This window comes from Manacus candei, unplaced genomic scaffold (genome assembly GCF_025592945.1).
Source record: "Manacus candei isolate 608988 ecotype Guabito, Panama unplaced genomic scaffold, ASM2559294v1 h1tg000073l, whole genome shotgun sequence".
Lineage (NCBI taxonomy): Eukaryota > Metazoa > Chordata > Aves > Passeriformes > Pipridae > Manacus > Manacus candei.
Genome location: NW_026138121.1, coordinates 2,259,119 through 2,282,434, shown reverse-complemented (window position 1 = coordinate 2,282,434; position 23,316 = coordinate 2,259,119). Strand labels below are relative to the sequence as shown.

At 45.7% G+C, this 23,316-nt stretch overlaps 1 protein-coding gene across 1 annotated transcript in view; it reads right to left on the bottom strand.

The window, feature by feature from the left end:
• SRGAP2 (SLIT-ROBO Rho GTPase activating protein 2) overlaps window positions 1-23,316 on the bottom strand; it is a 108,491-nt gene that overhangs the window by 58,281 nt on the left and 26,894 nt on the right. Inside the window, exons 3-4 of the mRNA XM_051808540.1 lie at window positions 13,108-13,300; window positions 3,470-3,632 (exon numbers count right to left, since the gene is read on the bottom strand). Of these exons, the coding sequence (XP_051664500.1) occupies window positions 3,470-3,632; window positions 13,108-13,300 (356 nt within the window). The remainder of the gene's footprint in view (window positions 1-3,469; window positions 3,633-13,107; window positions 13,301-23,316) is intronic.

The window sequence follows — 23,316 nt, the reverse complement described above, 5'->3', positions numbered from 1 at the left end:
GAGCACATGAGAACCTCAGCCTGAGGATTCTCCACCCCAGTCACTGGAAGAGTCAAACCCCACACGCTGCCACCACTGCTGATGTTCTTCTGGCCAGGGAGAAGGGCCTGGTGTTCCCACCTCAGGCTCTGTGCTGCTCCAGCTCCCACTGCTGCCACGAGGATGCATTTCCTTCCCAGCACAGACCTTATCACACCCACCCAGGCCCTTTGCTGCCCTCAGGTTGGATTACAGCTGCACACTGTACTCAGATTCCCTTTGAAAAAGCTCTCCACTTCACACAGCAGCTCAAGAGTTGAGCAACAAAAGGGACCTTGAGCACATCCTTTCTTCCCTGCTCACCTGCTCCACCCCAGCACGACACAAAACACTGATTCGAGGAAGCTCTGAGTTACAAACAGTCCAAGAAAAGGATCTTGTGCCCCAGGATTTGATTTCCACTGCCCTCAGCAGAGGAAGATCTCTGTGCTGCTCTCCTCTCCATATTTCATAGCATTATTTACAACCCGGTGAGTAGTTCCTAAATGTAAGTTGCCAGAGCACCTGCAATCAGCCAGACACACATATAACTCTTTCAGAAGCTGTTTTCCAAAGAGGAGAGTAAAAAAAAGAACATTTCTCAGACTCTAAAATAATGAAGTCTCCTTGTTTTTAACAAGGAGTCTCCATGAAACAAGGGCAGAGAGCTCCCAAACCAGCAGCAAGACTGGCACCACAATTCCAACAGCTACCATTTTCACTGGAAAACAGAAAAAAATAAGCTCCTGTCTTAAACTAAACCTGAGTGCCCTGACAGCATCTGAGCTAAGGCTGCACTTCATTAAACTGCAGTGCATGGTTAGAGCAGAGAGGAGATGGTGTAGAACCAGAGGAGGAGCTGGAACGACTGCCTGGCACAGGAGAGGCAGGAAACTCCAGTCTCAGAAGCAACACAGCCAGTTATTTCACTGCCATGGCCTGGCTAATTAGGTCTGTGGAGAAGCCACATAAAATTTTCTGAGCTGCAGCAGCACACTCAGCCAGCTATGCCCCTGGAACTCGCTCTCATTTGGGTTTTTCATCAGGACCTCCAGATCTGCCTTGCCCAGCTCCGTGGGAGGGTTTGCAGTGGCACAGTGGCTTTATTTTCCATGCAGCTCCTGTATAAACTCCATCTGCTTCAAGGCAGATAAAAAGAGCTCAGCTTTCTGAGTTGTCACACACTACAGCAGCTCTTCTCCATTGAAAAATAGGAAAGGATGCCTCAAAAGTTTCAAAAAGGATGGGAGATCCTAAGGGGAGAGGGAAGAGAAAGTTCTTCAGCGATTCCTCATCAACAGGAGTAGCCCTTTGGGCTGATGTGGTTGCAGAGGCAAAAAAAATACATGTCCATTCCTAAATATCCTGCCAAGCCACTGAATAATTCCCCATCAATACCTACAGACACTGATCAGAAAGGCAGCCTGAGTGAACAACCCTGGAGAAGTGACTTGATCCACTTGTCCCTGTTTTTTCATCCAGGAAAAGGTAGAAAAGGTACCATTTGTCTGCTCATGGTCCAAAGATATTCTGACAACTCTCTGTGCTGCTTTTGGGCTATATTACAAACATGCTGCAGAAGGGTTTCATATATAGGTAACATTTCTTCAAATCCATGGATGATAAAGCTGATTTGCAATATTTTAACCACACACCTCATCTGTTTTCTAGCCTGCAGTACCTTTTGTACCAATTCCTGCTGCTTCTCACAGCTCAGGAAGGGAAGGGATTCCAGTGAAAAAGCACAAGCAGCAGCAGATCCAAGTTCAGCCAAATTTCTCTATTTATCAGCTGCTACCAGATAAGAGAGAATGCAATTTTTGTTTTTAACCACCCAGTACAAGTGGAATGGTAATCAAATACCTGCTTTGGCCTTCAGCCAATGTGATATTCCTGGCAAACAGTCAGGCAACAAGTAGCTGGGATTTATTAACAAGTGCCTTTTGTTTGCTCAAATTATAAATATGGAGCTTGCCCTCGGTCTGTGAGAAAGAAACCAGAGGTGTATTTTGTTGCTGATCAGTTATTTATTTGTTTTTATTCCAGTCCTGCAGCCCAAAATAAAGCACAACCACAGGGTTTGCCCTGTTTTATAAAGGGGCTGAAAATGAAGATGCCAGTTCCCAGCCAAAGTGGGATAATATCCATTTCCATGTTCCACTTTGCCGAGGCATTTTCCAGGCCACTTTGCTCAAGCACAGCCCTTGTTGAAATTCTGTGGGGAGATTACTTCTCCTTTGGAAGGATTAGAGGAATTGAAGAGTAACTGCCATTCAATAATCCTGTGTAAGTATCTAATCAACCATAATGTAATTACCAGAAAGTTTTAAAAGGTCAAAAAGGCCTCAGTGTGACGTTACTTGAAAATGAGAAAGATCCCTCCTCTGCTTGGGCAATGACTTAAAAATAAAGAAGTGTAAGAGAAACAGAGTGTAACAGTTGAATGTATTTTTCATACTCCATTAAAAACTCAGGGAATAGGCAGAGGACAAGGAACACCACAGTGCACTTGCACTGATTTTCATTCTCCCCTAGAAATCACAACACACACAAAAACCTGCTGCAACAGAGCAAATTCATCCTGCTCTCCAGGTAACACAGAGATGCTGCTCCTTCAAGTGCATCTTGACACGAAATATCTCACACAATATTGAGCACTGCTCATTTTCTAGCAGCCTGAACAAACTGCATTTTATAGACTTCCTCCAGCAGTTCGGGCATCAGGGAGAGGTTAAGAAATATCTGAACACTCTTTCCCCTCTCCAGGCCTTGCAAGAGTAGAAATAAACTCCCCGAGCTCCTGACACATTGCAAGGGGGCGGGGGCAGAGAAATGGCTTTCAAAGTTAAGAGCTGCAATGATTTCAACATGTTAAGCAGCAGATGTTCCAGCAACGGGCAAATCTCTGCAGAGACCAGGGAACAGGAGTTTCAAAGCTTCCATATCGTGTTTCTTTAACTGGAAGAACAGATTCTTAACAGCAAAACCCTCCCACACTGTCCCACCTTTCTTCCCAGGTGGAAATCAAGGGGAGAGAAAGGGGAGAAGGCAAAGAAAAGAGACTTCAATTACATCTTTTCCTTTTTCCAGAGAATGACAATATACCCTTTTATTGTCTGGCATAGCAGGAATTCTCCCTAAGTTTTAACAGCAATTTCTCCTCCATGGCAGATGTAATTCTGTCTTTTGAGAGTTGTTCTTGACTATGTTCAGAGCTGAAGACCTGAAGCACTTCTGCTCATTTAATTAAAGTTTCAGCATCCATATGAAACCACGAGCAGGTTAAGAGGAGGAAAAAAAACACAGCCTGAATTTAGACCAATGAATCTCAACTGGCCTCATCTGGGAAAATCCTAAAATGCTAGAAGAATTAAGTTACTGAAAAAAATTAAAACCTCAGGTGTTCAGCACAGGCAACAATAAATCAGTGGAACAAAAAAGTCTCAGATACCTTCTTGAAGAGGCGTCCTGAGTCCTCGCTGACCTGCACAAAGCGGGGGATGATGTTGTTGAGATAGATGTCACTGAGGGTGGTGTGGTCCCTGCTCTCCCTCTTCACCTGATTGAGCAGCAGGTTCCAGCAGTTCACTGGCGACAGCACGTTCTGATCCTTCCTAGAAAGGGCACAAAACAGAAAAAAATTGGGTAGGACTCACCTGAGGTGAACACAACGATTCTGCTCGTGAGGTTCTGTGTCCATAAACGCTGGAAATGCAGCCCTGGGATGGATGGGTTTGCTGAGGGAGAGGAGAGCAGAGGAAAACACAGAAAACACACCCTCAGCTGCATCTCCCTCCATTCCCGTGGCCACAGGCTTTTGTCCCCCCAGCAAACAGATCCTGCAAATGCAGGTTGCAGTGTGCCAAATGCAGGCTTTAATTTTTCCTTCTGAATCCAGGATTTTGTGCATAAATCAGTGCCTGAGGGAGACTGGTGGCTCCAGTGTCTGACAACAGGTTTCACGGTCCTGTCTCGAGCATTTGTGTCTTAACCACAATAAAAAGATTTCAAGCACCCAGTTGGCTAAATAAGCATCTGCATGGGAAACAAAATGTTGTGTTTCATGTACAAACCCAATTATGTGAAAGCATCTCTATCTGTCCTGAGCCAAAGAGACAGAAACACTCGCACAAGCAGCTTTATTTTCTCATATTTGAACCCTCTCCACCTTATTACAGCTGATGCACCCTGCAAATAAGCAATACAAAGGGAGATGAGAGGAACCTCAGCTTCTTTGGATCAGCATTTCATCTGCTGAAAGGAGTAAGTCATTTTTTGGGGGCACCATTTTATCCCAGATAAAAGCAGGGAGGTGAGCAGGGATGGTGTGAGGTGCTCCAGCAGTGCTTGGAACTGGCACATCCAGGTGGAGCCTTAAAAACATCACTTACTTCTCCCTAGGTCTGTTTATCATTCATTTACAGCACAATAATATTTATTTAGAAAAGACCAAGTCAGATCTGTGGTGCAAAGCCAAAGCTCTCCTTGATTGTTGTACGTGACTGTATCGGATTTCTTTCCTCTTAAAGAGAAATGTGGTTTAATTTCCATTGAAAAGGGAATATTCTGCACTTGAAAGGACAGCAATCTCTGCTGCAAGAAATGTCTGACATTGGGAAAATGGGAAAACTAAGCCAGGGCAGACTTTCATTACCCTTCTCATGACATCAGCAGTTGGATTTGTGGTGCAATACGGATAATTTTAGATAAAGAAGAACAGTTCAGAAGGGCTGAGCTCGATGCTTTTTTTCTAAAAAAAAAAAAAAAAAAATAAATGAAAAGCTCAAGAATGACTGCAGTCTGTGCTTCTCAACTGCTTCAATGTTTGGAGAGTGTGTGTGTAGTGGGAGGGAATATAAAAAGGACTCTGGGTTTTTTGAGGTAAAAAAAAAACCAACAAAAAAAACATGAGAAGGCACAGATTTAATTTAGAGACAGCATTTTCCTTCGTATCCCAGTGTCCTGCACTGCAGGTACAAACCCAGATGGAATGATCCAAGTGCAGAACTGTACAAGGTTCAAACTGCCAGATGTTGAGCCTTGTAAATCAAATAGCTGCCCCTCATCTGCAGCCAGTGTTTGCAGCATAATGCTCGTTTTCTTAATGTGCCACAGAGCTAATTAGTGACTGTGAGAGCTACATAATAGAATTGGGAATCTTTGGGTGCTGACCAGGCTGCAGCCAAAGTGATGAGCAAAGCAGAGCAGGAGCCATGTGCTCTGAGCCTGCTGAGACAGAGATAAGAGCTGCCACCACAAGAGAAGGTAATGAACACATTAAGGGTTTTTTCTTCCACTAAAAAGAGGGCAGGAGGAGAAACAGCATCTCCAGGAGGAGCTTCTCCAAGGAGCAGTGCCGGGTCAGAGGTGTACAGGCCAAATGAAGAGCCACCAACCCTGCCAACAACCTGTGGTTCAGGCAGAAGAAAGGACATAAAGAAAAGTTTATGAAGGACAGGACTATAAGATATTAAAAGCTGGCTGGTTTGTTCCTTCACACCAATGATGTCACAGCACTTTAGCCACTGACTCACTGTTTGCCCTCTAAAGCTGGCAGAGCTACAAGTGAAAAATCAACCAACGACCACGAAGAGTTTGGGAATGAAACTTAGGAACAAAAAGGTCAAACTCTCCACCAGCTGACCCTGTTCTAGCTGTTCAAAATCCTGCCTCAACATCCCCAATGGACCGTCAGTCCAACCCCACCAGGAGCAGCTTGGAAGAGCTGAGAGCCTCGAGGACCAGGAGTTATGAATGCATGGAAAGGAGCAGAGAGCAGGTACAAGGGCCTTGCTTCCCAAAGCAAACTGAGGCACCAGGGGGAACCAGAAGAGATGCAACAGTTAACTGGACAATTCCCAGCTGTCCAGCCTGCCCTGCCACAACACCCCGAGCTATTCTAAGGCAGCACATAGCAGGAATACCAGGAGCCCATGAAAAGCCTGGTGAGTAAAATCACTGGTGTCTAATGGCGCCAGATGGGTTGTTGACACACTCCATGTGGTTACACATGAAAGGCCATCCTGCAGGAAAAAAATAATCCCAACCCCACATGTTTCCAATCCGCGGCCGGGATTGTCACCTTGGGATGCGCCGCGAGCGCCGCGCCCGGAGCTCAACCCCAGGCAGCCACAGCTCTGCACATTTCGAGGTTTTTCACTTAAATTCCTTTAATTTCCCGGCGTCTGATGGGTTCACTAGCCCCTTCAGTGCCTCCTTGAAATGGTCCTTTGCTGTTGAACAGGTTTGATGTCTCCATGACAAGGTTTTTACAGGAAGGGAGACAAAACCTCCCCGTTATTTGCTAGCGACGGTTTTCCCAGCAAAAAGCAGAGAAAGGTAGGAATGACACAGAAAAGGAAAGAGGCAGTGACTTGCTTCAAACCTTCCAAGAAGCCTTTAAAACTCCACACAGCTTAGAGCACCTCTGAAACTGCAGCATTTCCTGGGGTGGAACGCGGCCACAGTTTTCACAACACGGAGCAGAAGTTCTACAACTGTTTACAGCAAACCCTTTTCAATCGTAACCACGAGCAGATGGCAGAGAGGCAAATTGTGATTTTCATTAACCATTTGAATCCTCAAAGGAGCTGGCAAATACACTCTGCTTCCAGTTTCATGTCACCACAGAGGAGGGGTGAAAAGGGGAAGGAAAATATGCAACAGGGACCGCTTGGGTACGACCAAGAACAAGCTCCATTTCCACACATTCCGCAGGATGACGGAGTCAGTGTTCACCCTGAAGTGATAAAAACTGATGAGATCAACCCAAAACTTTAGGACTTGGATATGAATTTTCCCAAAGTGCTGGCAACTTCACATTCACAACAACTGCTGGAGTCAAACTCCCCCCACCCCGTGAAGGGGACGAGGAGAAGAAAGAGGAGGAGGAGGAGGAAGACGCCAAGATCCAGGTTTATTTCAAGCACTATTTATACTCACATAAAGATGGTGTGATGATAGTGAATCTGGAGAGTTTATTTAGGTTAGCCTAAATTACACCAGATCACAGCAATCAGGGGTGTTTGGGAGCAGGAAGAGGAAGTTGTGCACGGATTTTTAGGGAACCACAAAGTATGAAGCTCTGTGGTTTCTCGGGCGTTATCTTGATGGGGTCCTGTGCAACTTCCACTTCAAAGTTTTCAGCTGGTCTCAAAAGATCAGAAGGGAAGGCTGAGCCTCAAATATCTGAAATGTCTTAATTAAATTGCTCATTCATACAAGGACCTTGCAGACAATCCAAGATTTGTCTGCTTTAAGCAAGCAGGAGAGAGAGCCAGACAACAGTGACACAGAGTTGGGCACTGCAAAGTAACAGCAGAAAATACAAAATAGATTAAAAAAAACAAAAAACAAACAAAAAACAAACAAACAAACAAAAAAATAATAAAAAAAAAGTGAATAAAAATCTGAAAAATTCAAAAACCACGTCCACAAATTAGGAATAGGAATATTGGGTTTCCATAAGGAGCACCAGACAAGGGAATGAATCAGATGAGAATTAAAATAGGACTAAATAAACACTTAAATGAATGAACACAGAATCACAGAATGGTTTGGGTGGGAAGGGACTCTAAAGATCATCTTGTTCCACCCCCTGCCATGGGCAAGGACACCTTTCACTAGACCAGGTGTCTCCAAGCCCTGTCCAACCTGGTCTTGGACACTCCCAGGGATGGGGTAGCCACAGCTTCTCTGGGCAACCTGTGCCAGGGCCTGCCCACCCTCCCAGGGAAGGATTTCTTCCATATATTCAACACAAACTTCTCCTCTTTCCATTTGAACCTATCCCCCCATCAGTTCCTCAGGAAGGGTCTCCTCTCCAAGGGACATCCCACTGTCCATGTGAGCAGAAAACTTTCCCAACAACTCTTCCTGATGGTTTTAAAACAAGTCTCCTGGTGGTAACACACAACATCAGAAGTTTCCTGTTCCACCTCCCCAAAATTTTCAGGACCTGCTCCCTAGGGGTGTTCAATGGACACTTCCAGACCCAAAACACATTCCAAAACAGTCCACCCTGCAAACCATGGGAGCTGGAGCCAGGCCAAGGGGCAGAGCAGAGATTTAATTGTTGCTGTAAACACTATTTCAAACCTCTCTGAATTTTGCACTCTGGCAACAGTGGCTGCAATCACACCAAGCAACACAGGGCGAGACTGGGATCACTGATATGATGAAAAGTAGCACAGAAATCCCCCCCTGAGGCTTTCCATCCATTTTCCCTGGTCACGTCTCCCTGGCTCTCTGCATCCAAGGAGGTCACTGAATAAATGAATGTTTCATGCTTAAAAAAACCTCCCAAACGCTGGTACTTGACAGACTCGGGCAAAAATGTGCAGGACTCGGCTTCATCAAAAAGAATCACAGGTCAAAATAGCCTATGACAATGTTTTTTACTATCATCATCATCATTATTATCATTATAAACATTATCATAACGATGATAATGTAATTGAAGTCCACATGACCCAAATGCTTCTGTCAATACCTCCCTCACAAGACTCCATCATCTTTGCTTTAAAGAAACCATTTGGCTTTTAAGGGAAATTAAAGCTGAACTTCTCTGCAAGCTGCTCATTCAGCTCGAGCTCTGATTTTCCCTGACACAGCTCAGTGTTAACTGCAAATTTTGAGAATTACAAGCATGGACATCCATGCTGCTCCCTGCCCTTCTCTTCCAAAAGATTCCAGTTATGAACATCTGTTGTTTACAAGTGCTCAGCCTGAAGGTTGCCAGACTTATTCTGCATCTTCTACTTCAAGGCAAGGGCTGCCAGAAAGCCATCTGAATTTCATGCTGGGATATCCTGGACATTCAGCTCTCCAGCTGACAATTGCTACTCAGTGTCCTGCTTCCAAAGATGATCTTGATTTAAAATATGGCCTTAAAATAGCACTGTCTTTTCACTTTTTTTTTCCTCCTTTTTCTGTTTTTTTTTTTTTTTTTCTTTCCCATTTTCTCTCTTGAAAGGAATCACTCAAGGTTTGCCACGGTTTTTATGCTTTTTGAATAGTCAAATGCCTCTAGGACAAAAATCACGTTAAACAGGAGGATTGAAGGCTGGAGCTGAAGGTCCCAGGGTCTCACTGGAGTGGGACAGAGCCCTTCTCTGGGGCTGGAAGTCAAGAAGAGACATCTGTGAGGTGGATGCTCTGATTTAGCTGCTACACAACTTAGTCAGGCAGGTCTTTAAGGAGCAATGACTACACCAAACCTGTGACCACCAAGCTCTTGTAACAACCAGAGTTAGAAGACTTGGGCTATAAAATGCCTTTTTTTTTCCTCCACTCCTTGTGCCACTCCTATTTACCAGTGGGTTCTGAGGAATATATATAATATATATACCAAATATATACATTGTGTATGACTCTTTCATAGCCTGTTCTGACTGAAAAAACCCACATTTTTAGAAGAGAATAGGCAAAGTGAGGTCTAACAGCCATGGTGGAGAGTTAAAAGCAAGTAAAACCTGGGATATATCCAACTGCCATCAACTCGTATGTCACCTTGGCTAAATCAATCTGTTCCCCTTCTTCAGACATCTCAGATGAGAATAACACACACCTACCTCTGTAAATCACTTTAAGATGCCCCAGTGAAGCTTCAAGTTGAGCACTGTGCAAAAACTCTTTCAGTCCAGCCCCAGCTATGTAGAGTTTGCTGTAAAGACCCAACTGCCCACATTTCAGAACCCATATGGAAAATACTCCTACAAGGACAGGCTGAGAGAAATTGGATTTGTTCAGCCTGGAGGAGAGAAGCTTCAGGGTGACCTAACTGTGCCCCTCCATACCTGCAGGAGCTGAGAAGAAAGGTGGAGAGGAACTATTTACAAGGGTTTGGAGTGACAGGGCAAGGGGGAATGGCTTCAAACTGACAGAGGGCAGGTTTAGGTTGGATATGAGGAAGAAACTCTTCCCTGGGAGGGTGGGCAGGCCCTGGCACAGGTTGCCCAGAGAAGCTGTGGCTGCCCCATCCCTGGAAGTGTCCAAGGACAGTTTGGACGGGGCTTGTAACAGCAACCTGGGCTAGTGGAAGGTGTCCCTGCCCATGGCAAGGGGACAATATGATCTTTGAGGTCCCTTCCCACCCAAACCATTCTGGGATTCTGTGCAAACGTGCCCACCTGACCAGCTCCCCCTCCGAGGCAGGAAAACAAACCCCACGCAAAGCCTTTGAGAGAACCCCCCCAGCAGCCTGCCCTTTCCCCTGCTCTTTCCTTGAAGCCTGTTCCTTTTTCCAGCTGCTGGAGGAAGCCACACAATCCAATTTCAAGGGTCAGCCTGAAGCCTCCTGCCCTTGACAGCGTTCCCTTAAACGATCACAGCCGGAGCAACTCGGCAATTACATAATAGCTGTTGAGTATGAAAGCACATGCAAATTACAGGGGGAGTGCCTGGCAGATTCCCTCCCTGAGTGTGTGTTATGGGATCTAAAAAGGGCCAGTGACACGGGGAGCAGGCCCTGAATGATACGGTACCTTCCGACAGAATTGCCGGGTTGTGGGGAGAGCAGCCTATTACGGGGTATTTATAGGGTCAGAGCCAGGCAATTACAGCCCAGGGCTCCTCTCACAGACATGTAATCCCAGGCTCCCGAGGAGGAGAGATCTGATGGCTGCCTTTGATCAAACGGGCTTCTGGGGGCTTCCCAAGGAGATTACAGCTTCAGCATCTCCAGAGGAGATACCAGCCAAGATAGTCTCCCCAGCTCAGACAGGGCAGTGGTGAGGAGAGGTAATTATAACTGGAATTGCTTCCTTACTGATCCCTGTGGGATTCTGACACAACTGACTGTCGCAGACAGCAGACAAGTGGCCAGACAAGTCCTAGATGGAGGTGCCCAGGACAGACAGCTTGACCTGTGCCACTGCTGTGGCCAGTACTGCCCACAGAATTGGTTTTTTCTCTTATTCCAACTCTTGACCAACTTAACAACTCATACACTCGGGACTCAGACTTTGCAGGGGTAACACGTTCCAAGAGCAAGGTATTTTTCTGTCATTTTTCTGCTCCTTAATGTGAGTGAAATGAGGAGCCTGAGCAGCATCAGCTCTTTCCCTGCACACTGAAGTCGATGCTCATGAACAGCTTTCAGAGTATTTTGGGCAATGCCCTGCACTTGACCAGAAAAGCATCGACATTTAATTCAGAAATTCAAGCTAAGGTTTTATGTGCTAACAAAATCACCTCTCCAATTCAGGCTACACTCCACAGCTGGGATATCTGAGGTCAGTTTTGTCCAGGTACAACTTTGTAAATCTTATCTGAAGGACAAACAGCTCAAAAACCCGGGCAAGGGTCAATAAGGAAACTGCATTAGAGCAAAAAAAATAAAAAATAAAAAATTTAAAACCCTGCAGTATCACAGCTAGGATGAAGTATTCATTCACATGAAGTATGACACCATGTAGGAGTCTGTCTGACTACAGTCAAAACTTCCACATTATACATTCACTCTAAATCTCCAAATAGGAACTTTCCCAACACTGGAAGCTGGATATAAAAGCATTTCTATGGGATGTTTCACACCGTGTAATATAAAGGAAATCACCTCAATTTTCACCAGGAACAACAACAAAATCAACTGAAAAGACCAATCATAATGCAAAGGAAAATTACAGTTCAAGGCATAATTTCTTTAGTGCCATCTTAAAGGCATGTGCAGAATACACACAAGCTTATGGCTGTAACAACATTTGCACTGGAGAGGAAAAGAAAAAACACTTCAGACAATGACAGGTCTATAGATAAGCAGAATAACTCTTCTCCAGCCTGTCAAACAGCTCTGCTGGGCAGCCAGGCTTTCCCAACAACGCAGAACAATGTGTGTTTTAAAGGAGAACTAAATTAAACGACATCAAAGCTGCACAGAAAGGAAACTAAAATGGTGCCTCCTTAATGGCTTCCACAAGAGGAGCTGCTGGTGGAGCAGGAAAGCTGCTGCTGCATCCCCACATCCCTGCAAACACAGCAACAACCAAACACAAAACCCGGGGAACAGCCCGACCCAAACAACGCTCGCAGTGACGCCGCGTTTTGGGCGGGGGCAGACCCAGATGGATCCTCTCAGCCCAATCTGTCCAAAGCAGAAATGATTCAGGTCCCAAGGCTGCTTTAGCTCCGTTGTGTTTTCCCCAGCTGCTGCCCTGACAACAAAACCCAACAAGCCCCGTGCTCTGCCCAGATGTCAACCCCGGGAGCTCCTCCAGTCACCTCCTCGCCGGGCTGGTGGCTCTGCACCAGCCCCTTCTTCATCCACAGGTCCTCTCCTGCATCCCCCCCTTCCCTGGGAAAAGCACCTCCTGGCAGGAGGCAGGAGTAAATCATAAAGACTTGAATCCATGAAACCACGTTCCTACATGTGTTAATCATCCCAACTCAGATAAGTGGGGAAGAACCAAAAACCAGGAACAACCACAGCAATAGAGTCAGATCCACTCGGCCTCATGCTTCAAGCAGGGCAAAAATTGACTGTTAATAAGGACATCTTTAAATTTTAACTGAGTCCCATCAGCTTAGTACCTCGGGATTCCCCTGCCCCCAGTGGCACAGCTCTGTTGGACTCAGGAGTACTCCTGGCCTCCTTTCTCTACTGTTTGAAGTGATAGTAGCAGAGATACAACACTCAACTCCCACACTGAGTATGTGTGGGATATTGAAAACAGAGAGCCGACAGCATAAAACAGATTGGAAACAGTCACCCATAAAAAAAACCCCAAAAAACCAGACCAAAGCCACCGGCACTGAAGGAAATCCTGGCTTTGTCCCCCAGACGTGGTGCACAGCTTTGCCCACCTTCCCCAAGAAAATTATGCCTTTTAGATATGCCAATTTTTAGCATTTCATTCCCTACTGACAGCATTTGACCTACCAGGAATAACTGAAATAAGCATCCAGGAACATGGAATGGGTTCTGTGTTCAACCCAAACCTGGGAAACATTTGGCTCTGACATTCACAGCAGTGCTGGTCCCTACATTCACTGGATCAACTCTCTTTCCCATTCCTACCCTTGCAATCAAATCTCCTGGGGGAGGGAGGAGGGAGAGGAAAAAAGGGCAAAAACAAAAGGCAAATACTCTACTTGAATTGCTGGTCTTTGGTGCTCCTAGTTTTAGCCAGGAATCTCTCAGCCAACTTCTCCAAATTCCTTGAGTAATCCATCTCAATCTCTGCCTTCTTGCGGAAGAAATCCTGCAAGTCCTGCAGTAACTGGACCCGAAGCTCACACTGCTGGTCAAGGCATTTCAGCTGCTCTACCAATTGGGCACGGATCTCTGTAACAAATAAAAAGCACTAAAGATTAAACAAAATCCCATCAGAGAAAAAAAAAAAACCAACAAAACATCAAAAATCTCCAAGAAAATATAGTTAAAAATACGTTCCCTCATGTCAGTAAAGCTCCATCACTGTGATTGACTCTACCTGCAGACAGAAAATGATTGCAGTTGTATCTTGGAAATTCAGCCAAAAACCTGCAATTTGGTGCACAGACCTACCAGCAAAGCTTCACTGCTGGAAAGTGCATCAGTTACAAGTGTCAAGTGCATTTTTGGCATCAAGAACAAGTGGTCACTGCCTAAAAATGTACTGAATCTCGGTCTGGAAAAAGGGCTAAATGCTGCAATACCCCACGTCAGCTCCGAAAATCACTTCAGGGAATTTCTATCAAATTCCTCTGCAGACAACTCCTGATGCAGAAACAAGACGTTGCACATTCTGGGGCACTCCCCGAAGGCACCAATTTTGGATTCTTCAGTTGGTTACTGAGTCTCCAGCTGTGCAGCTCTCCTTAGAAACCAAGCCATGAAACAGAGAAAAGACACCCCTTCAGGGAGCCAACACGACAGCACTTCCCATCAGGGAATTATCTCCAGGAAGATGCTTTTTAAAAATATCTGCAAGTATCATAACTATGTCTGAAGGACTCATAAAGCACACGGATATAAGTGTTAATATTGTAATTAATGATATCAATTATTAACACATATTCATCATAATTGCAGCGTAATTATTATGAATATATCTACATGAACACAATATTTTACAAACAGTTTTCAAACGTTTCACAAATATGAAAACATCTCCCATTAGCACAGAGCCAGGTGTCCTCCTTACCCCACTGATCCTAAATTTGAGGGTCAGAACAGTGAAATGACTCACTCACGGTCAAAGAGGGCAAGAAAACACAGCAGAAGCGTGTCACTCTCAGTCTAAAAATGCAGAAATATTCAGTGATGCAGCCAGTAAAGGTTATTTGGCTTTTATACAGGCAATAAACTCAACATGAAACCAATAAAATATGCACTTTCATCTCAAGGTCTTTGAGCAGTCAGACTGTAGAGAGGCCTGACTGTTAGTGCTGCTCTTTCCAAAGGTTTTCCAGGCTGTGCTGTTCCAAGCTGAATCCAGAACCAGCAATAAAATAACTAAAATTCCCATTTCCAGCACTCACAGCTTTTCTTCCCATCGACACGCTGCGACTGCGAGTTTGTCGCCACAGCTGAAAGTGGGGAAGGGATCATTTCCCAAATGCAATTTTTTAATCAAATCCTTCATGGCTAATTCCTGAAATACATAATCTCAGAGGCCAGCCTGGCTCCTTGGCGTGCTTGTCCCTCTGCCCAGAAAAAAGCAAACCATCTGGACCTCCGTGGCTTCACTCCTGCCATGCTCTGTTGAGCATCAGCTGCCTCGAATCCTGCTCACATCTGTGGGAGCAGTTTTAGGGGACCCATCTTTATTTTAGGGACTCCCAAACCCAAAATAAAATTACAGTTTCTAGTTAGACTTGCCCCCCCCCCCAAAAGAAAAAAATTAAAAGAAAATCACAATCTGCATGAATGTGGCATTTTCAAGCTCGATTAGCACTTTAATTTGGTAGTTCCACTTCTCCCAGACTGTGCCCAGGGCCTTCCACAGCAAGGAGAGAACACAAGCAGCAAGGTCATGGCATGGGATGAAGTAGAGGAGGGGGGAAAAGCTGATCAGGTTTATTTTTTTCCCCCAGGAGAGAATTTTAGGAAACAGAAAACTTGTGTTTCTTCATCAGCAAACACAAGTACACACAAATACACCAGCCTGAGTTGTCCATGTACTTCTTTAATCAAACCCACGGGCCTCAGGGAAGGTGGCACGTGGAAGCAGGACCACAGCAGGTAAAACCTGCACACTGCACTCACTGCAACTCAGGAGATTTCTTTGGTTTTGAGATGCCTTTGTTGTTTCTTCCAGTATTTCAGGACTAGCAGGGCCTGGGAGGGGCACGGGGAGAGAATGGATATTTACACACATCAGATCTGCCAAAACTTCTGTCAAAATCTGCTGCTGATGTTCCACATATTCTCTACACATCTCCACTCAGCTCGAGCCCCAGACACACAACCACCCAAATATTTGCAAAGTGACACCTTTAGCCAGGTGAATGCAACCCAGACACCCCCACTCCACCTGTGGCTTTGCCATTAAGACTTCACAAAGCAAAAATTATGGGAAGACAACGATAACAGCACCAAAATGATCAGTCATGTGGTGCTTCCTTGCTGCAATGAACCATTTCACCTAATCCCCAACCTGACACTCACCTGCAGGTCTGACATTCCAGAAAGAACATCCTTCAAGGCAAGGGGTACTAGAAAGCTCTTTGTCCCTTTGTGTCTTCTCCTTCACTCTTTCCTCAACAAAAGACCTCAACACAGAAACAACTCTGTGACCTTTCCAGAAGTTACTGGACAAAGACACTCATTTTAGCAAGTTGTGGTTTAGCTCCTAGACCCAGAGAAAAGGATCACACAAAGAAAAAACCTGAGCAGACCTGGTGTTTTCTGCTAAGCCCATAAAGAAACAGGGTCAAAATTCAAGTGCAGCAAATACCTTGTTTGCCTGTGATGTACCTATTTGTGCATTTAGGGTTTGCTGGTGGGCACAGTGCTGTTTTTCAGAAGTCAGCGACCCCATTAGCACGGATGAGGAGCAGGCATCATGTTTGAAAATAAAATTGGGGTAGAAAAGGCAAAGTAATATGGTGTGACCACCCACCTCTTCTTGGTGCCACAACTGTTGGATCTTTTCCCAGGGTGACAACCTGGCAAACTTGGATGTTCTCCATCAGTGACATCCCCAACCCAGAAACCACCCTCAGAAGCAAAAGCAGAAATACAAAGGAAAAGTAGAAATACAAATTCGAGCAGTTCAGGCTGGAAGATTAGCAGAGCACAAGTATCTCTATATATTCAGCACTGGTGAGGCCACCCCTGGAGTGCTGTGTCCAGTTCTGGGCCCTCAGCTCAGGAAGGACATGGAGGGGCTGGAGCAGGTCCAGAGAAGAGCAATGAGGTTGGGGAAGGGACTGGAGCACAAGTGCTGTGAGGAGAGGCTGAGGGAGCTGGGGGGGCTCAGCCTGGAGAAGAGGAGGCTCAGGGGAGACCTCCTCACTCTCTGCAACTCCCTGACAGGAGGGGGGAGCCAGGGGGGTTGGTCTCTTTTCCCAGGCAACTCTCAGCAAGACAAGAGGGCTGGGTCTTCAGCTGTGCCAGGGGAGGTTTAGGTTGGATATCAGGAAGAATTTCTTTCCAGAGAGGGTGCTCAGCCATTGGAATGGGCTGCCCAGGGAAGGGGTGGATTCTCCATCCCTGGAGGTTTTTAAGAAGAGACTGGATGTGGCATCAGTGCCATGGGCTGGGAACCACAGCGGGGTTGGATCAAGGGTTGGACTTGATGATCTCGGAGGTCCCTTCCAGCCCAGCTGATTCTATGATTCTATGATCTTAATTATAAAATCACAGGGAAGCTCCAGCCCTCAGCTCTCGAGGTGGGACACTTCACACACGGCTCTGCCCGAACAGCAGCAAGAACCAGGAACTTTGCCTTGGGTACGAAACGTGCCGTCAGCACTTTCCCTTTCTAAATAAACCCAGTGTTTTTGGAGGGGAGCAGTGACAGCTGATTGGGCTCCCGTAGGGAACAATGAGCTATTCAGCCCCAGCTTATCAGGTCCATGGCACTGGGCTGGAGAAGGGTGACCTTGCTCATCTTTCAAAAACACGCCCCGCGAGCCCTCCACCGCAAAATAAAAAATCAAGAATGCAGGAATTTCCTGAGGCTTACACTGGGCTTTCTGGAGTATAAAGTGTCTGCTTGTTTTCCCACTGCTTACACAAGCAGGAGGTATTTTTTTTTCTCTCCAGCCTTACTCCCAGCACATACCCTGGTGGAGCAGGAGCAGCCCGTGCTCTCACCCCGCGGGTCACCGAGTTACACGGGACCTTTTCATGTCTGCAGTCACAACAACCACTTTAATTTCGAACTCAGCGCTCCTGCATCTTTTAATTTGCACAGGTTATTAGGTTAACAGCCACTTTAAACACCAAAAAGCCTTTCCCCCCCCCTCCTTTTTTCCTTTAGAGCGTGGCAATCCCACCCACTGCGATCATGCAAGACAAGGAACAGCCTCCTGAAGGCTCTGCTCCTGCTGCCAGTGCTTCAAGTGCCTGAAGGTGACTAATTCAAGGTCAAGATGCCTGTGGCAAAATTAGGATTAAACACCAGGTATTCTCATTCTAAGCCTTGCCCTGTATTGCTGAATCCTTTCTATTGTATTTCAAGCTCACGTGGCTGACAACCACATAATCTGAAGGTCTCTTGTAGCCACAGGAAAGTTTTCCATCTGTTTAAAACAAACCATTTATTCATTTCCATCATAAAGTCACCTGGGTCACCGAGGGACAGACCACTGTATAATCCTACACAGTTGTGTAACTTTAACTTTTATCCCTTCTGCAACCACCTTCTCAGCATTCCCTGTAGCACTCTGCAGGCATGTCTAGTTTTTAATGAATTCAAAGGGTAAGGAAAGATCTTCTACTTTCTGTATTTTAGCCACATTTGTCATTCACTGCCCAGGGAGGTTGTGGGTCCCTCATCCCTGGCAGTGTCCAAGGCCAGGTTGGACAGGGCTTGGAGCAACCTGGGATAGTGGAAGGTGTCCCTGCCCACGGAACAAGATGAGCTTTAAGGTCCCTTCCCACCCAAACCAGTTTAGGATTCCATGATTTTCAACATTTATCATCTCTTTGACCTTTTTTTTCCTTTTAAAATTTCAAAGCATCTAGACAAATGACACTGCATTATCATGAAGGAACTGTCCCTGAATAAAATGCTGGTATTTAAGGGATGGTATCTCTAATACTTCCATGGAAAGGTCATGGAAATTAAAAGACACACTACATTCAAGGCACCAGCATACCTGGTCATATCTTTCAAAAATCTGCATGATCTTCATAATTTGTCTTTATGACAAATCCAAGCTCCCACAACACTCTTACCCTACAATCTTTGAACGATCCAGGGAATAAAAATTAATAGCAGGTTATCCTTATTTTTAAAAAAAATGATTTTTTTTTTTAACTTGAGCAGATTATAAGAATTGTGCTGCAATTATAGACCAGCACAGGGGCTCCTCAAACTACACCAAACAGGAGTGACTTTCTGCAAAGCTCCTGGCAAGAATTTGTGATTTCGTGAAACAATTCCACCTGGAGCTGGTGGAACAGACTGGAACTGTACTTTCTGGAAAAAAACTTACCAAAATGATTTTTTTTTTAAGGCTTAAGCATCCCATAAAGTAAAGCTGGAAGTCTGGAAATGAATTTCTGTACTGATTTGTTCAATAGGTCAGCAGGGCAACCTCAGCCCCGGCAGATCAACCTTGTCTGGTCATTCCATGCACTCTGAGCAACGTTCCCGCTCCGAGCAGGATCATCTCCCTCCCTAGGAAGGGTTTCAGCTCTTCCCAGTGATAAGCTCTAACTGGATAGCAACCAGGTGAATCACCTGACAGCACAAGAGCAGCAGGAGAAGGCAGGAGCAGCCCCAGGAGAAGGCACGAGCAGCCCCAGCTGCTTTTCAGTATCTCCCTCCATCTCCCTGGATCCGCTCCGCGGCTTTCCCAAGATGTTCCCAACCCCATCCCGAGCGCCACGCTGTATAAAAAACATGACAAGCTTGGGAAAGGAGTGGGATGACAACCAAAGAGAAGCCCCAAGCCCCAGCTCCCGCCCAGATTAAACAGCAACGCTCTCACCCACACGGATCCGCTCCGACCGGCGGAGCCGAGCTCCAAACCCAGCCTTGCCCTGGTGGTCCCCCCATGCCATGGAAGCTCAATACCAAGCCAAAATCAAGGGAAAGCAGAATCCAGTCAGGAATGGGAAGGTGGCAGCCAGCAGGTTCACAACCCTGGGGTGTAGCTGAGTTATCCCTGACTATCCAGCACACAGAAGGAATTAGGTGGAAGGACTGGGAAACACCGTGTTAAACTGCACACACAGCTCTAACACAACATGAAAGACAAAGCAGGCCAAAGTGGACAAAAAAATCTCCATTTAACACAGAAGAGTGGAGCTGTGGATTTAAACCTTGTGCCTTGCCTGTGACAAGCTTTTAAATTGCCATCTTCTGGAAGCTGCCACACGCTCTGGGCTGAACATCAGAGAAAGGCAGTGGCACAGGCATCCACCTGCCTCTCTTTGCAGACTCCAGGGAAGTTAAATTAAAGATCACAGCTTAGTCTGATGCTAACACCCCACTCAGTTTCAACAAATTAAAACCAGCCAACACCACGACCGAGAGTCAAAGTAAAAAACCATTTAAATACACAAATGACTTTTAAGAGAATGCATCGAATCACGTATTTGGACGTGTTCTCATGACATCACCAAGAACTGTTCACATTTCCCCAGCTATCACATATGAGAGGCTGTCCTCCAAAAGTGAAGGGCTTTGTAGTTTCGTGAATGTTTTCACTGGTACATGATTACAAACAGGGCTGTGACAAATGACAGGCAACAGCCCAGCAACCCCAGCCGTGGCTGGGAGGTTTAATGACTTAGAAAAGCCTTTCTGCAGTAACAGCAAGAATTTCACAGAACAAGCTGTGCCACTAGCCAAAAGCAGTTGATCTTCACAGCCTTAAAATTCTCCCTGGCAGTCTAAAATCTGGGCTTTGAAGTGAAAATGATACAAGAGGAGGAAATACAGTCTTTTGTTTAAGGCCAGAGCCAGGAGGGAGCTTCGGGTTCACAACCACTGCGTGCCCTGGATAAGGTAAATATTCTTTTTACAACCAGGATATTCCTTATCTATTTGAGAAATAATAGCAATGGGTAACACACACTGATAAGAATCCTTTTATAGTTATAAATATATAAACAGAACTGTAGGCGTTAGGAGCTGAAATTCTTTCCAACAGAGACTGACGAAATTGTTTCGAGGTGTAAGACAAGTGCATGAAGATTTGCATTAATGAAGTGAAAGAAGAGGATGCAAGACATGCTTAAAAGCAAAAATTAAGGCTGGTCCTTTTATTTTCTTACCTGTGTCACAATATATTTGCATCACTAATTACTTGGGTCTACCAGCTTTTCCAGGCACAACCCAAGTGCCACTTGCAGGAGCCCAGCAGCCAAAACTCTGTGCCTTGTGTGACACCCCCATCCCACCTGAGACCTGGAAAATTTATAACTTTAAACACCCCTCGACTGGAATCCCATCGACCACAGTACATTGGTTTTCCTTATCCACACAAAAAAAAACCCCACTCATCTGCAATTCACAGATTGCAAACTGGTGAGAGGCTTCAGAACGTCAGAACTTTGAAGTGAACGCTCAAAATCGTGCAATTAAACGTTGCCAAGGTGTTTAATCCATGCAGAATTCAAATTAAATATTTCAGATTTTTTTTTTTCTGTCTAATGAAGGTCTCCTTTACTATTATCAAAACACAGTCCACGCTGTTGACTTTTCAGGGAGGATGTTTAAAGACAGAGTGGAGATTAAATCACCCTGTGCAGGGATTCACAGTCCTAATTCCAACAGCAGGGCGTGGGTAACTCCTCCAAAAAGCCCTGATAAAGGTAACATGCCACTGGGCAATATTATATGTTTGTGTTCTACAACTGCTTATTCAAAACAAACACAAAAGTTTATCAATACATTACAAATAGGTTAAACCCCCAAATTTACACTCAAACAGCAGCAGCACTGCAACTCCTCCTGCCTCCAGGAAGTTTCCCAGCTATTTTAGGATTGTCTGTACCCTGTTAAAGGTTTTCCCCCAGATGACACCAAGCCAAAAAAAAACCAAACAAAACCTCAGACCTTTGCTTATGCTCTCCCACTTTCTGAATGCTGGATAAAATACCACGGGCAAGCAGTAAAACTACATTTTATCACCGGTTTGCAGCCTGGAATTATCTAACAAGCAATTTAAAAGCCATTTTGACACGTGGCCTGTTGGTGTAATCAAAGGAACACACAAACACACACACACAGAGTTCATATTTTCAGGACTCAGAGAAAAGTTTGAGCCAACAAACTCTTTGCAGCCTCCCAAAAGGTGCACCCCAAGTGCTGCGTGCCCTGGGAATTGCTCTGGGCCCACTAACCAACCTGAAATAATAAGTTCTCCAAACAACTTTTTAATAGTTATTTGAACTGTTTCTTCTCCTGCAGGGGGATGAAGCCAACACTGGATGCAGTGGTTAAAAATTTGGTGAATGTTTCTAACATAAGGGTTGGTTTGTTCTGCTTTAAAGTCCTTTTTTCTTCTGGCCTGGGGCAAACCAATTCTCCCTGAAGCACCTGACCCAGGTATTTTTCATCACACACTCCTACTGACCACTCAAACCTTTCTCCCAGAAGAAAAAAAAGTGATTCTTTCCTCAAACCCCACTGTGTGAATGACAAAATAAGGTGTTATAGCAGTGCAAGGGGCCTGGATTTGTGCTCCCACTTACAGAACTCAACAACAGGGAGCAAATGCAGCAAGGAATAAAGCTAAGCATGTGCTGGACACATTTCAGTCAAATTACTCCTGATTTCCCACAAAACCAAAGGCTGGCTACCACTAAAATGTACATTTTTGGATCCTTTTGGGGAGAGAGGACAAGAGTGGGGATTTCCACAGAGTGTTGCACAAGAGGCTCACGCTCCAAGGAAAAGTTTAACTCCTGCTCCCCCACCAGCCCTGAAACCACCCTGGTCCTGCCTGACCACCCTCTACTTCCAACCCCTGCATGCCACTGGCACACTATTTAACATCTTCAACACCACAAAAAAAAGCTATGAAGGAATAAAATCTCCAGCCTAGTGAAGGCTCATGAGCAGGGAGCAAACCCACGGAGCATCAGAGTGCAAGAATTGTTCAGACTGACCAAAAAAGTGTGGGAAATGCAGAGAAACACCCTGCAGGAACCAGGTTAATTCATTTGCAAGCAATGAGCTGCCTGGGCGTGGGGAGGGAGGGAGGGAGGGAACCAGGGCTCTGCCTTTCAAAACAGGAGGAGATTTGAATGAAGAATGTGGAACTGGGGAGCTTCACCTGCACAAAAGGACCTCAGGTCCCTTTGTGAAGGGAGAGGCTGGCACTTGCTTTCAACAGAGCTGCCTGTTTATTCCAGGCTGGGAATCCATCAGGAAGAGGCAGCAGAGCAGGTCCAGGAGACAAAAGCTGAGATGCTCCTGACCTGGTGGAGCTCCAGCTCTTGCTCCCGTTTGGGAACACCCGTGTGAGGCCAGGGAAGGACCTGCTGGATTCAGCTGGAGCTGTGTCAGGGCAGGGGCAGGTTGGATCTCAGGAGAAGGTTCTTCCCCCAGAGGGTGGTTGGCACTGCCCAGGCTCCCCAGGGCAGTGGGCACGGCCCCAAGGCTGCCAGAGCTCCAGGAGGGTTTGGGTAATGCTCTCAGGGACAGGGTGGGATTTTGGGGTGTCTGTGCAGGGCCAGGAGCTGGACTGGATGATCCTTGTGGGTCTCTTCCAGCTCAGGGTATTCTATGATACTCCATGATTTCTTGATGCTGTCAGGAGTCTGGTCCAGAGAAAGCAGTTTGGGAAAACCTTCCTTATTGAAGAACCCACACTCTGAAATGCCCAAGGAGCAGATGTAGGATCATTCTGGTGTCCCTGCCCAGGGCAGGGGGTTGGAACTAGATGAGCTTTAGGGTCGCTTCCAACCCAAACCATTCTGTGATTTCACCCTTCTGCAGTGCACTGGTACCTTTCCTATGCATGACCCAAAACACACGGAAAAATAACTCCCAAAAAACTGAAAAGTAGATTGTGAAATGCAGAACTAGCAGCATTAGCTTTGGGTTTGCTTCAGATGCAACAAAACCCAAAGTGAGCTGGTTACCTCTGCTTTGCTCAGCTGATGAAGGATCAGCCTTGGGCTGTGCCATGGGCTGCCTGACACCAGAGTTAAAAGAGGGATTTTCCATTCCTGGTTTCTGCTTTAAG